The sequence below is a fragment of the Ambystoma mexicanum genome, chromosome 9 (genome assembly GCF_040938575.1).
Source record: "Ambystoma mexicanum isolate Mex_15411 chromosome 9, UKY_AmexF1_1, whole genome shotgun sequence".
Taxonomy (NCBI): Eukaryota; Metazoa; Chordata; class Amphibia; order Caudata; family Ambystomatidae; genus Ambystoma; species Ambystoma mexicanum.
Window position 1 is genome coordinate 639,283,402 of NC_090931.1, and position 14,613 is coordinate 639,298,014.

General features: G+C 45.1%; 1 protein-coding gene across 2 annotated transcripts in view; it reads right to left on the reverse strand.

The window, feature by feature from the left end:
• Positions 1-14,613, reverse strand: part of KIF12 (kinesin family member 12) — a 254,749-nt gene that overhangs the window by 42,484 nt on the left and 197,652 nt on the right. For both annotated transcript variants that reach the window (XM_069615347.1, XM_069615346.1), the window contains exons 13-14: positions 13,441-13,570; positions 9,887-9,994 (exon numbers count right to left, since the gene is read on the reverse strand). In XM_069615347.1, the coding sequence (XP_069471448.1) occupies positions 9,887-9,994; positions 13,441-13,570 (238 nt within the window). The remainder of the gene's footprint in view (positions 1-9,886; positions 9,995-13,440; positions 13,571-14,613) is intronic.

Consider the following 14,613-nt stretch of genomic DNA (forward strand, 5'->3'; position numbering starts at 1 on the left):
CATACCAGTAAATGACGACGACGACAACAACGTCTACAAAGAGGCGATCCGTCGCATTGTAAAGCGTTTCACCAACAAGGAGAACATAGTCATACACAGGCTGAGGTTCTACACCCCCAAACAAGAAGGGAGCGAACCCGTGGTCGACTACATCACCCGGATGAGGGAGCTGGCGTCCTTATGCGCTTTCGGTGAAAACACAGAACAGGTCATCTGCGACATGCTGCTCGTCCACACAAACTCTAGAAAAGTACAAGACAAGCTCATACAAGAAAAGGAGGTAACCCTCGACAAGGCTGTCCAAATCGCCAGCGCGGAAGAAGAAACCTCCAGCAGGCGCAAGGAGACGGGAAGCCACTCACCCCCACCCGAATTGACGGCGCTGCAATGGAGAGGGCGCAGAGACAAGCAGTCCCGCGACAGCCCCAGAGAAAAGGGCCCCAAGCAAAGGGATTTGCCCAAATGCTACAGGTGTGCCAGTACCAAACACATGGCGAACGATCGCGACTGCCCCGCCAGAAACAAGGAGTGCTCGAAGTGTGGGTGCATTGGTCACGTGGCTCCTGCATGCACGTGGCGGGAAAAGACCATTTCCCGTGTCGATGGGGACTGTGCTTCAAGCGATGAGGACGAGTCACAGGACAGACCGATGGTCGTCATGGTCAACGCCCTTCACGCCAGGAGGGAAAAGCCCCACTGCACTATTAAAGTCAATGGGATGGAAACACGAGTCATGGCAGACTCCGGTTCGGACCTCACCATCCTTCCAATAGACACATACAAGGAGATGATGGGGAAGGAAAAAGTGGAGATCAGATCGACCCGACAAAAACCGACCGTGTTGGGTGGGGCAACCGTCGACCTACTGGGCTACATCAGGGCCCAAATTGAGTTCAAAGGGAGGTCTACCAACTCCAAAGTGTACTTCTCGACTAGAGGGCCGGCCGTGCTCGGGTGGGATGATCAACACAGACTCAGCATCAAACTAGACCCCAGCACTCCAGAACAGGTACTCATGGTGTCCTCAGGAGCAGCGCTAAACTTCAAGGAGATGTTCCCAAGCCTGTTTTCCGAGAAACCGGGGAAAGTGAAAGACTTCGTCCACAAGATTCTGCTCTAACCAAATGCCGTACCGGTGAAACACAAGGTCAGACCGGTGCCCGCCACAGCAAGGCCGGCACTAGAGGCCCACCTCCGAAAGATGGTCAAAGGAGGGACCATTGAGACAGTGGAATCCTCAGAGTGGCTGAGTCCGGTGGTTCTAGTCAAAAAGAAGTCCAGCAGCGACCTCAGAATATGCATCGACTTGCGGAGTCTAAACCTGGAGGTTGTTACCGATAGCTTCCCGCTCCCCAGTATCAGCGAAATTGTCTTGATGATGAAGGAAGCAACAATTTTTTCCGAGCTCGACATGCGCGACGCTTATCACCAGATTCCGTTGCACAAGTCTTCGCGCCCCCTAATGGCCTTCATCACTCCTTTCGGCACCTTCCAATACACCCGCATGCCATTTGGGCTGTCCTCGGCAGCGTCAGCATTCCAAAGGATGATGAATGCCCTCCTCAAGGACCTCCCAAACGTCTCTTTCTTTCAGGACGACATCCTCGTATATGCCAGAGAGAACAAGACTCATGACCAGGCCCTCAAGGCGGTCCTAAGCAGGCTCCAGGAAGCAGGAGTTCATCTTCGCCACGAGAAATGCGTCTTCCGAGACAGGAAAGTAGAATACCTAGGGTACTGCATCTCGAGGGAAGGAATGAGCCCCAAGAAAAACCTGATGGAAGCCATAGCAGATGCCCCAGCTCCGAGGTCCAGAGAGGAACTCCACTCATTCCTGGGCCTAGCGGAGTACTACGCGAAGTTCGTCCCTAGGTTCTCCAAAACCACTTCCCCCATGAGGGATCTCTTCAAAAAAGGGGCAACCTACTCTTGGGGCCCAGAGCAAGACAGGGCTTTCTCTGAGATCAAACGCAGAATTCTGCACACACCGTGAGTAAAGCCATTCAACCCCGGATGGGACACCTTCATCACCACGGATGCCAGCGCATACGGATTGGGGGCCACCCTGACCCAGAGAAAGGGCGACACTGAAAACATCGTAGCGTTTGCATCCAAGGCCCTGTCACCAGCGGAGAAGAATTACTCCACCGTGGAGAAAGAAATGTTGGCGTGTACCTGGGCCGTCGACTACTTCAGGTCGTACGTTTGGGGCACGAAGTTTAGGCTGGTCACCGACCACAAGCCCCTCATCCACATGTTGAACCCAGGTGGCACCAAGACTGCCACCCCGAGACTGGCCAGAATTGCCGCAAAACTCCAAGAATACACTTATGAAATAGCCCACATTGCGGGCTGGAGAAACGCACAAGCGGACTGCATGTCCAGGCTCCTTAAACAAGATGCCCCAGGGACCACATTCCTAGAAGACGAATGTGTCGTAGCCTCGATAAGCGACCTAAGGAACGGCGAGTATATGGACATGAGTGAGCGCCACTGGCAGGAGGAGAGTGACAAGCACTTAGAGGTCTCAGCCTTATGCCATACAATCATTTAGTTTCGGGTGCATCCTGGGACTGTTTTCATCCCCAATGTTGCGGGTTCAGGAATACAAAATTCTATGGGGAGTAGCAGACTTATGGGAACTTGCCCCGTCCACCCTTGAGGAAACAAATAAGGTAGCGGGCAGACGAATCACGCCCCTACTGGCTCACTACATTCACATGTTAATATCAGAAGTAGTGGGAACTCCCTACAGGATCCAAGGACAAACAGGTAAGGGAGCAAGGTAGGTTGTCAACAGAGCAATAGCAAGTAAGAGCAGAAGTACAGCAGGATACAAAATTAGGAATGTTTCAAGGAATAAAAACATAAATGGGAGCAAGAGAGTTGGATTCTACTAGAAAGGATAATATTCAGGAAGATTATGAAGTCAAAAATGCTAGGGGGAACACAGAAGTGCAGCATGTTGAGTCTGAATCTGAATCTGAAAGAAGAGTTGTTTGTGTTTGTATCATTTTGTATTTTCTAATTTCTACCAACCGTTAACAATTCTACATTATTGCATCAATATGCTAAGGAAAATACATTACATAAGAATCTTGTGTAAACTAACAATATTAGATTATACATAAATATGGTATGGAAAATACAGTACATGCAGTACATAAGAATGTAATGTGAAGCAACCTAGAATAATTGCTACATGGTGCACTGTGGTAACGGAAATGCCTGCACCCAGAATATAGATGTGACTGAGGCCGAAAGCTGTATGACAGCACCTCCATTTAAACACCTATGTAGCCAAAAGCCATACATTACTGTTGACTATTCAGGATTTCACCCCCAGAAGACATTATTCCCTGCAACAAGCCCAGATGTATGGGGACTATGTGGTCCTCCTCTCCCAGGCAACAGTTGGTCTTCAAAGGCTAATTAATACATTCTGCCATAATTCTAACACTTTAGGTGGACCTACCTCAATACATATAAAAGGGCTAAATTTGGTTAAGGACTCCACAAACTGCCCTAATGTAGCCTCGGTGTGTTTGTTTGTTTGTTAATTTATTTATTTATTGTGCACACCAGGCCCTTGGTTATCAGGGCGCAAGGTACAGGAGAGGTTTACAAGAATGCTTTCAACTTAGAGGTTACATGGTTACCATAATGCCATGCATACAGTCAGTTACAATAATTATAGAGGACCAAACATATAAAGACAAGGGGCCTCATTACGACTTTGGAGGTAGCCATGGCGCTATTCCGAGTATGGAGGGCCCGGTATTTTCCCATTCAGGGAACCCGGACCTTCCCCATTCCCTTTCGAGCCCCCATAGGGCTCAATGGGAATAGGGAGGGAGCTAACAACGGGCCCATTACAAGAGGGTCCGTTGTTTGCTCCCTGGTTCCCTCACGGGACCCGCTATGGACGTCTGGATAAACCAGACATCCACATCGGGTCCCGCGAGGGAACCTCGTAATAGTGCGGAATGCGTTTAACGGCACCGGCACCATTACCAGCGCTGTTAAACACATTCCGCAATAGGTATAATGAGGCCCAAGGACTATCATTACATTTACATATTTACGTGTATGGAGGGCTTGGGGGGCTATATACACAACGCATGACCGGTGAGATATTTTAGAGGGTACATTTTGGGGGTCTATCATTGCCCTGTTATAAAGTATGCAGTAAAGGATCTAAGCCTGGAGCTTGGACTCTGTAGTCTGAACTCAGGTGCAGGGTATCTCTGCCTGACACACAGAAACAAACTCTGTCTTGCAAAGCAAAGAGCAGCAAAATATAGTCTCCATAGAAATCTATGGTGCCAAAGTCACCTGTGTTCCAATGCATCAGCGAATAACACATGCCAGAGGTTATTATTATTATTATGGTATTTATTCTCGGGAGGATAGCTCAGGGGCAACGTGCTCACCTTGGAAACGCGACGAGGAGCAATACAGGTACGATCCCCGGGTCTGTGCTTAGAAACCTCTGGGTATTAAGTGCGTTATAAATAACCAATTACAATTACAGCTGAGTGTAGACCTAGCATTGAGAAGCAATGGAGCACTTTACAGAGGTAACAACAGAACAGATATACAGCAGGGGGTAGGCCACAGAGCACAGAGGGGCACAGAGGAGAGGGTACACTGTACAGGGTGGCGGAGATGAGAGGAGAGGACGCCGTCTAGCGAGTCAGGGGGCGCGGCGGGCGGCGTGATGGCCTAGGTGTTGAGGAGGAGGTAGAAGAAAGGCACCACTGGGAGCATTGGACACAGCACAGTGTGCTGAATGATCAGGCTAGAGGCCACATAGTAGCAAATGTAGTAGGAGGAATCGAGCACATCTTCATGTAATGTAGCATTTGCTCCAATGTGTTGCCCTATCGCCAGGAGCTCTGTAGTCAGATAGAGCCTGGCAACTGTCGGAAGAAGATTGGTCTAATTTATACTGCTTAAAAACAGTAAAATTGCTTAATGATATTTCATAGAATCGTACAGAACTGAGGATTGGGTGAAACCATGAAAGTGTATTATTCTTGTAAATATTGTGGATTTTTAGTTTGTATGGTTTTAATAATTCTTCAGCATACCTTTTTTTCTAAATTATGTAATAGTAAATCTGTACGGTATACTGACACTCTGATAAATGTGCGTCTTACAAATCTTTAAATTAATTTGTAAATTCTTGAAGGTAATGGGTGAGATTCTCAAAAAGTAGGACAACAAAAAAAAAAGTACAGAGGACTCGCTTGTTTTACTTTACAAATGCGCAGGTCACGTTATTCACAAAAGTGATCTGCCTTTCTTTACGGGGTGTTATTGATATTGATATTTTATTTCTATCGCGCTCGTACACAAGTGTTTCAGAGCGCGACAAGGCAAGGGAGGGGAACAGGGGAGAACAAACACAACGATCTTATTATGCCCAGCGACTGAGAACACGCAAGTGCATAGGAGAGGGAAAAAGGGGAAATGTGCATGGGAGGGGGGAGAAGTGGGAAGTGCGTAGTGATGGGTAGCACAAAAGATGCACTGGGCAGTCTTTTTGCTAGTGCGTCTCATCCCTAGCGTTAAAAAACATTTTGAGAATCTTTCCCAATGGGACTTAGTTGCAATGTGAAAAACATCAATGACAAAATATACATTCAAAATAAAAACATCCAACTCGATTGATTGATCATAGCAGAAAACCAGATGGCCTCCTCTGCCTTCGGGAAAGGGCAGTTACTGGGTCATTGGCTCAGTAATAGTATGGGTCATTTGGGGTGCTCCGATCAGCAAAGTGAGCAGAACGTGCTTTGTTTTGGAACTGCATAGTGCATTACATATCCTTAAACGTCTTCTTGAACAAAGAGGTTGATGACTTCTAAGAACTATAACCCACTAAAAAACTTGTACAAATTAAAAAAGGATATTAGCATATTCTCTAGGGTACAGACATATTCATACTTACTTCTGGACACAGCCCCCCTCAGATACAATTTGGTTATTCTAATAAATAGTACAAAAAGAAATGAGTGACTTTTTCAGCTACTAGTAGCTCATACAACGATGAAGCCTGTAGTAGAGAGACCGTCGAGCAGTCAGAATGAGAGAATTGACCTTTGTTTAGGCCGAGAACAACCTCACGGTTTTTGCCCACCGTAGGAGTGGAACAAGCCGCACCAAGAACCTCTATGCACATTCAGCACCTAGAGGAGGAATTATCCTCATTAGAACTTCCCATTTGCAACCTTTCCTCATGTCATCTGACGGAGGCACAACTCCGTTTTCTTGCCAAGGGCCTCGGTTGTGCTCCCACACAGGACTCGTCACGTACCAAGAAGGAAGTAGAACTTAGAAACCTTTTCAGGACCATGAGGCTCAAAGCATTTTTCAGTTCTCCAAATTCACAAGAAGATAGTGCTCACACTAGGTTTAGACCTTAGTCCAGCTTCACCGCAATGATAATGAGATCCCCACGGAAATTGTAACATTCAAGAAAATAGTCTTAAGGGAATGACCCTCTATTTCTGAAGGCAATACTGACTATGGCCAATTTAACAACATGAGCAACGGGTAACACTGCGCCCTTAAAGCGCTGGCTTCTAATAAAAACATTCTGATCAAACTTGCCGCCAATGGCGGTGGCATTGTGGTTTTGAACAACTCTCATTATATTGCCATGGAGACGACCTTAGTGGACAATACTGATCACTATGCTAGAATAACTATAGATCCCACTGACCGTTTGATATCCCATTTACAGGAACTTTTGTACTAAAGGTGTTGAGGAAGGTTTCTCGACTCAGAAGGAGGCAATATCCTTGACCCTGAAAGATTGCTGTCATCCAATCATATATGCCTCATCCAAAAGTCATACGAACAGTGCTGATCCACCTGGGCGTCCTATTGTTTCACTTTGTGGCTCTCTTTTGGAACTCAGTGGGCAATACATCAACACTTTTGACAACCTTTGGTTCAGGGGACAAGGTTGTTTCTCAAGTACACCATGGATGCTATAAATATCACTAAGGGGTGCCATATAATCAGGAGAATCAACTCCTGGTAGCACTTGATATTGCATCTCTATACACTAACATACCCCAGTTGGAGGTAATAGAGATCATCAAAGACAAGCTCAATGCTAGACCCTGTCTGCACACGGTACCTACAACCTTTATCCTGGACTTACTCTGGGTTACTCTTTGCTACAACCTTTATGCATTTGGGCCTTATTTGTATCTCCAGAAAAATGGCACAGCTATAGGGGCATCCGCTGCTCCCAGTCTTGCCAATATTTACATGTCCCACTTTGAGGAAAATTTCATATATGCCAACATCCCTTACCGTACACAAATCACACAGTGCAAATGTTACATTGATGATCTTATCTTTATTTGGGAAAGGCAGGGTGGAGGCTTTACAGGAATTTTTGGTTTGGCTTAACCAATGTAATTTCACTCTGACTTCCACATGTAATCATGTCACAGACTCATTGCCCTTTCTTGACCTCCTGACTAGCCACAGAAATGGCAGGCTGTATACGAATCTGTACGGAAAGGCCACAGATCACAATGCACTGCTGCTATACTCTAGTCAGCATCCTAAGGCCTTAAGATTAAGAGACAACCTTCCCAACAGGATGTGCCAGCCACTCTCCCTTATTTGCTCTCAAAATGGGGGAAACATCTCAGAGATAGCTTAGTCCATTCCTGTCTTTCAGGTCAACGTCCCAGAATGGTTCAAACACCATACAAGCTGCTTGGCATGCTCAGATAATCCCGTGGTTGGCCACTATCTGTGTGGCAAATGCAGTGCATCCGAATATACTATCAAAAACACTGTGTTCACATATGAGAGTTTTAAATGGACCTTGAAGAATTTTACAAATTGTAATTCATCCAGTTTGATTTACTTGATCCAGTGCCCTTTTCATTGGTATGACTACCCGAAAAGTAGCCACCAAAATCATTGAACACTGATGCAAAATAAGTAAAAGCACGCTGTCTGTGCCACTTGTGCAGCATTTTATTGCTAAAAATCATAAAGAGAGTGACATCAAAATGATGGTCATTGACAGACTGAAACCAGACAAGAACAGTTTTTCCATGGCCAATCGTCTGTACAAATTAGAACAAACCAGGATACTTTGGTTAAGAACCGACAAAACGGGCTTTAATGATGACCTTCAGTGGTCTGCTATTTTGCCCTAAGTGGTAGATAGGAGGCACCAATTCACGTTGGCCTGATCACTATGGTTTATTATGAACGAGAGACCCTTGCTGGTCCACCATGTAAGCGTGACTAATGCCTCAATTGCATGGTTTGCACCATTGCAGTGTTTCCTTCACTTTTGGTTCAATGATATGCTGGTCTTTATGCGTAGATAAGCAACGTGGCCGCCGGACTTGAGTGTTTCAGCACACCGTGTTGAATGTTCTAGCGATTGTACTCAGGTGAACACCTTGAGGACTTATTTAACCATGACTGACATGACCATGATCCTGATACTGCTAACAGTGTGATGCTTGCAAACACAGGTCTGCGCTGGGACCCCCAGAACTCCACGATCATGTTTAGACCCTTGGGTAGGTATAGAAGGTAAGTCCTGTATGCAATATATGCCTAAGGAGGTAGCATGTGGTTTCCGTTCAGATGCTGTTTTTAATTTAGTCCTGGAGAACAGGTATACTGACAAACTTGTTTGCATTTTTCAGGCAAATTGTTCATGATATTACCACAATGCCTTTCATGGTATGTCTGACTTTGTACCTTTTTATTTTTTATCTTTGAACAGTTAGTTGTCTCGACGACGCACTGAATCTGATCCTTGAATTGGTTGTTACGGTTTTTGTCTCTGTCTGTTGGTGTATCCTGGTGTGTGACCTGATGGGAAAAGTAACCATTGCATTTTGGATGGTTCCTTGCCAGCACGGAAGTTACTCTTTGACAAACTGGTATGGGTTCCCTGCCCTTTTATGTTAAAAATGTAACGCAGGCTGCTTTGTGTATACATACATACAAGATGTAACAGATCTAACAGGTGAATGTGTTTGATTAATTTTGCAGAATCTTCTTTGTATTCCCCATGTGAAGGCAAGGAATTGCCCTGAAGAAGGCTGGGTATTGGAATAATCACAACCCTGAAAGCCAAAACTCGAGATGGGCAATATTGAATCTGGTCCTTGAAGATTCTAGACTTTGTGGTTTTGCGATTGGTTGCCCTAGCGGTTGAGTCTCTTTATGCTGCCAGGAATTATGAATAAGGGCACATGGTCAAATAGTTTGATCAGTACCTGAATTCCATGTCAAGCAGCACTTTATATTGATTATTATCTTGCAATATTATGTGTCACTTGTTTGTTTGATGGATGTTGTGTGTGTCTGGTGTCATGTGTTGAGGTTATGTCACACACGAATGTTTGAATGCCCACGTCGTGTTAAATGAATGTTGATAAATTATATATTAGCATTTTGCAATAGATTGTGTTTTATAAATAAAATATTTTTGTACATATTAAGATGTTATGTTTTCTATGATTGATCACTAACTTTGTCAGAATGTTCATTAGCCACAGTGTTCTGTAGTTTAGGCTTCATTAACTTATATGAATCATAGGTTAGACTAAGAGTTAGGATCTTGTTAGGATCTTGTCCTGTGCATATTAAATATCCTTGAGCATACACACAAAACAATCCTCAAAACTGGCACTGGTGGCACCTGACCAGTAACTCAGACATTGATCAGAACACACAATGATCCCCTTCCCTCCCTGCCAGTCTTCTCCTTCTCCTGTTTTACACTTTCCACCTCTCCATTCTCTCCCATTGCCCCTCTCCTCCTAATCCTCTCCTTTCTCTTTGCGGCCCCTCCTTGGCCCATCCTCTCCCTTCGCCTCACCTTTCCAGCTCTTCCAGTTTGCGCACCAGCTGATCATTCTCGTGGCACAGGGCCCGCGTGGCATGCTTAGCTCTGTCACGGCTACTCATCAGCACCAGATTTTCTCTCCTGGAGAGGAAATAAAAGCACAAGGTGGGCATGATAGGGAGCAAGAAAGAAGTGGAACGGCCAATCTGCTCATGAAACTGCCGAGAAGCAAAGCCCTTGTCTCCAGAAATTAGGCCTCCTTACCTGGTCATAGCAATCGTAGAGTGGATTCCCCTTTCTGCTATTTATCTCTTTGGGGTACAAAGGGTTAAGGGATAAAAAGCAATGAACCATGGAGTGAGTCCTCCAACCCAAGGTTTTCTGTGTGAAAAAATCCAGGGGAAGCAGCAGGTACTTAATGACACTGGACACCTGCAAGTGCTCAGCAACCTCAGACAGCAGCAAATGCACTTTACCTCAGAGGGCAGCAGGGGCTCACTCACCTTCGACAACATCAAGGACTCGATGCCACTGGAAAGCTGCAGGGCTCAACGGCTTTGTGGCTGACTGTCTGTAAGATCCACTGTACGTATGGCTACAAACTATCAGCTCATCCGCTAACATGTCAGTCTATTCAAACTTTATATTTCACCTCCACAGTTACTTGTCATGATTTCTTTAAAGATAGGTTGTTTTTAAATACATCTATTGACCATCGGTCATAGAAGTTACTTTGTTGTTTTAATGATAAGACACACGCTGTGGGGCGGAAAGATTAAATACAAAATACCGACCTCCATCTTGTGTGCACTTGTAGACACTAGGAAAGTGTTTTAGAGAGGATAGGGTCAGGATCTCGACATCTCTGGTAGTCGGCTCAGCAGCTCTTACTAGGCCTTCAACCAATTGATACGAGATTTTTTACAGATAGGGTCATTTAACTTTGTGCTGGGGACTCAGCGTTAGGAATAACTTTGTGATAATTTAGCCTTCTGTTACGTATGTGTTATAATACTGAGGCATAAACGGGAGGCAACTGCCTTTCAACTCCATTTTGTAGTTACGTCACTCTATATTCCACATAACTTCTCTCAGATTCTTCTTGCTGCGGGCCCGCTGTTGTGCACCTTCACACGTTGGCCTATACTTGCCCATTGCTCTCAAACTGCAGAACGCCCTCCCCCACAAACTTTCCTTCCTATCGACTCACATTATGTTTTCTCACTGTACTAAATCTCCTTTTAAGATTTGGACAATTCAATTTTTATTGCCAACAAAGCATCATCAGGTTGCTAGCCATACCTTGCTTGAAATTGTGTGCATAATCCTAATGTGAAGTACTCTATACATCAAAATTCAAGCCAATAGAAATATGTCACATGATCAGGTCTCCAACCTTTGGTTTGTCAGATGTTTTAGACTAGAACTCCCATCAGCCCCAGGTAGCACAGTCAATGATGGGGGATCATGGTCTTCATGGTCTACAACGTCTGAAGATGCACAGGTTGCAGACCTTGACACGTGAACATACCCCATTGACAAAGTTTTTGTAAGGGCAAAACGCATGTCAGCATTTAATAGCCTCGGTAGTCACTTATTCTAAATGGAGGCCATGTGTTTTAAAACATTGTAATAAAGGTGGTGAATTACAAAGAAATTCACCTGGAGGGCGGAAACGTTGCCTGTTTCTGGTTTTGATAACATTGAGATGATTTTGAGTCTCATACTGGTTTCTGTTTGTGATGAGATCCACATTTCTCAAAACGGAATCCAGCTGTGAACTTGTGCATACAGAATCAGCAATCTTTGTTATATGTAGTGGTCTGCAACCTTTGGCTCTCCAGATGTTTTAGACTACAGCTCCCATCCTCCCTGGCCAGAATATTCATTGGTGAGGGACCATGGGGGTCGTAGTACAAAACATCTCGAGAGCCGGAGGTTGCAGACCTCTGTATCATATGACATGGGATTCATGAACTCCTGAATCATGTATCCGGTCTTCCAGAATAAAAGCTTAGAATTGTAGCAACCAGAGAGTCTACAAGTGTTTAGGGTCTTTATTTGTGGGAGCACATACGTTAGATTCCAGGCACAGAGGCAGATTTGGAAGAGACACCAAGATATACAGGCCCAAAAACTCCCAGTGATGAGAACCACATATGTAGTTTGGGAATAGGACCCCAGAGAAGAGAAATCTGAACCAGGCTGGGGAGTGGTCCAAGAGATTCAGACCCAGAGGCACATTGGGAAGAGTCACCCAGAGGCGACAACCGGTATCCAGTGAAAACGTTGCCAGCAAAAATGTCATCAGTGAAAATGTTGTGATGAAAATAGGCAAAAAGTAGTAAAAAAATATAGCTGAAAAGTAGCCAAAAATGTAGTGCTGCTCAGATCATTTTTAAGGTTAAGTACGGTTTTGTGGGCCTGTGATTGCATGGTTTAGGGTTAGAATAGAGGTTAGGGTTAGAATAGGGGTTATGGTAAGAAGAGGGGTTAGGGTTAGAGTAAGGATGTTGGTTGAATTAGGGTAAGAGTTAGAGTAGGGTCAGAGTGGGTGCTGCGGGCCTGGTGATGTTTGTGTTTGGCTAGTCGTTAGGGTAAATTAATTGTCAGGGTAAGTGTTAGGGTAGGGGTCATGGTAAGGCTATGGCTAATAGAATAATGCTTTGGGTAAGTGTTAAAGAAAGGGATAGGGAAGGTGGGGAGGGATGGGGGTGTTGCCATAGGATAGGGGTTAGGATACACCTAGTGGTCAGAGTAAAGTAAGCATTAGGGGAAGTGTTTGGGTTGTAGTTAGGGAAAGGCTAAGGTTAGAATTAGAGCAAGGGCTCGGGTTAGGGCAAAGGCTATGTCATTTGTGGCGAACTGGTGATGAGGTTGGAATTAAGTTCACTGTTTCTTTTCCATTGATTTTGTATTGAGTAAGGTGAAAATAAAATGTTTTAACACGCTGCAGGGTTAGTGCTGTGTAAGAGTTCAGGGTAGTAATTAGAATTAGGGACGTTTTAGGAAAGGAGTTAAGGTGATTGTGGAGGTTTTATCAGTGGTTTGGGACATTGTTAGGGTCACAGCCTTGTGCTTTTGTGTATTTAGACATAGCTTTTTTGGCGACCTATTTACTGGCAACATTTTCACACTTTGCATTGATTGTACTGAATAACAAACTTTTTGAAAACAACTATTTGCCAGCTACAGTTTCACATGATTACATTTTGCTGGGGACATCTTCACATAGAACCGTGAAAACCCTGAGGCAGATTGTGAAGAGACCCCAAAATATGCAGATCCAGGGGCGCAGCGAGATAAAGCCCACAAGTGTAGTTTGGGAATAGAGACAGGAAACATGAAGCGGGCTGGTGAGAGTGACAGAAATGAAGACCCAAAGGTGAAATGGGAAAGCCCTGCAGGGATGAGATTCTATAGGTAGCGACCCTAATGCAGAATGGGAAGAGACCCTGTTGATGAATTCCCTGAGGTACAATGGACCCTATCGACGGGAACTCCAAACCAGACTGGGAAAGATGAGTGGGGATGAGGACCCTTCTAGCATTCTGGGAAGAGGACACTAGAGATGATGTGACGTGTACCTGAGCTTTTCGTTCTCAGACAGGAACTCCTGCAGGATGCCGTAGAGCCCCTCCTCTGGGGCAGGCGATGCGCACCGTGGGTGCGCCACCAACCCACCTGCTCTGCTCTCGCTGTGCCGCTGAGGTAGCTCTGCAATAGCAAAAGAAAAGGACAGACATGATCACCCGCCCGCCTAAAGTGATTGCTGCTCCCTCACCTTTATCCCCCAACAATGACCTCACTATCAGCCATTCCAGTGCCTCACCTTTAAAGTTTTGTGGCATTGCCGGGTTACATGAAAACATGCTCGTGACTCTTAGGTGAAACATTCTTATCACCATGTCAATCCAAGGAAGAAACAAGAAGGCGTGGATTATAAAGTGTTTGACGCCCTCAGATCAAGGTGCTTCATAGGAAGCCACTTATCGTTATTATACCCATTAGACTTGGAACTCATTGGATTTCTGAAGCAGCAATGCTAGTATGAGTGACCCTTGAACCAGTGACTCTGAGGTCACATGGATTTAGTTCCAGCTGTTAACATCCCCGCAAAAATATCGCCATACAAGAATATTGTCATATTTTTGCTGCAATATTAAGCCATGGAACCTGCGGGGGACACCCCCGCAACCCCTGGTCCCAATAACCCCACAAATTATCCCCACTAATAATATCGCCTATGGCCTTACCCCAGGACCATATGTATGGCGATATTATTGGTGGGGGTAATATTACCTGATACCACGGATTCCTCTGCATTAAACCATCAAATACACGAGAATGTGCCTTCTGGTCCCATTAACTGTGTAGTGCCGTGCTGTCTACCTCCTACTGCTGGATGGGCAGTGCATCTGCCAATTAAATGGATCCCAGTCCAGGTAAGCAGGTGGTGTTCGTGTTGGGCGTATGCTATTGGGTATGGCTTGCATTAATAGTGTAAAGATGGCCACACACACAGTACTTGGTAACATTGGCCGACACAGGATGTACGCTTTGCCGCAATACCATACCCTACATCTCCGTGAGTAGATTCCTGCACATTTCTTAAAAAATGTTCCCCATCTCCAATAGGCCTAAAGTCATAGTGCGTTATAAATTACCTATCATATCATAGTTAAAAGAAAAGAATACAAGTTTGATAGTGAGGTGTAGAAAGCATGATTTCTCATCTTAACCAAGGTATGCTTAACTAT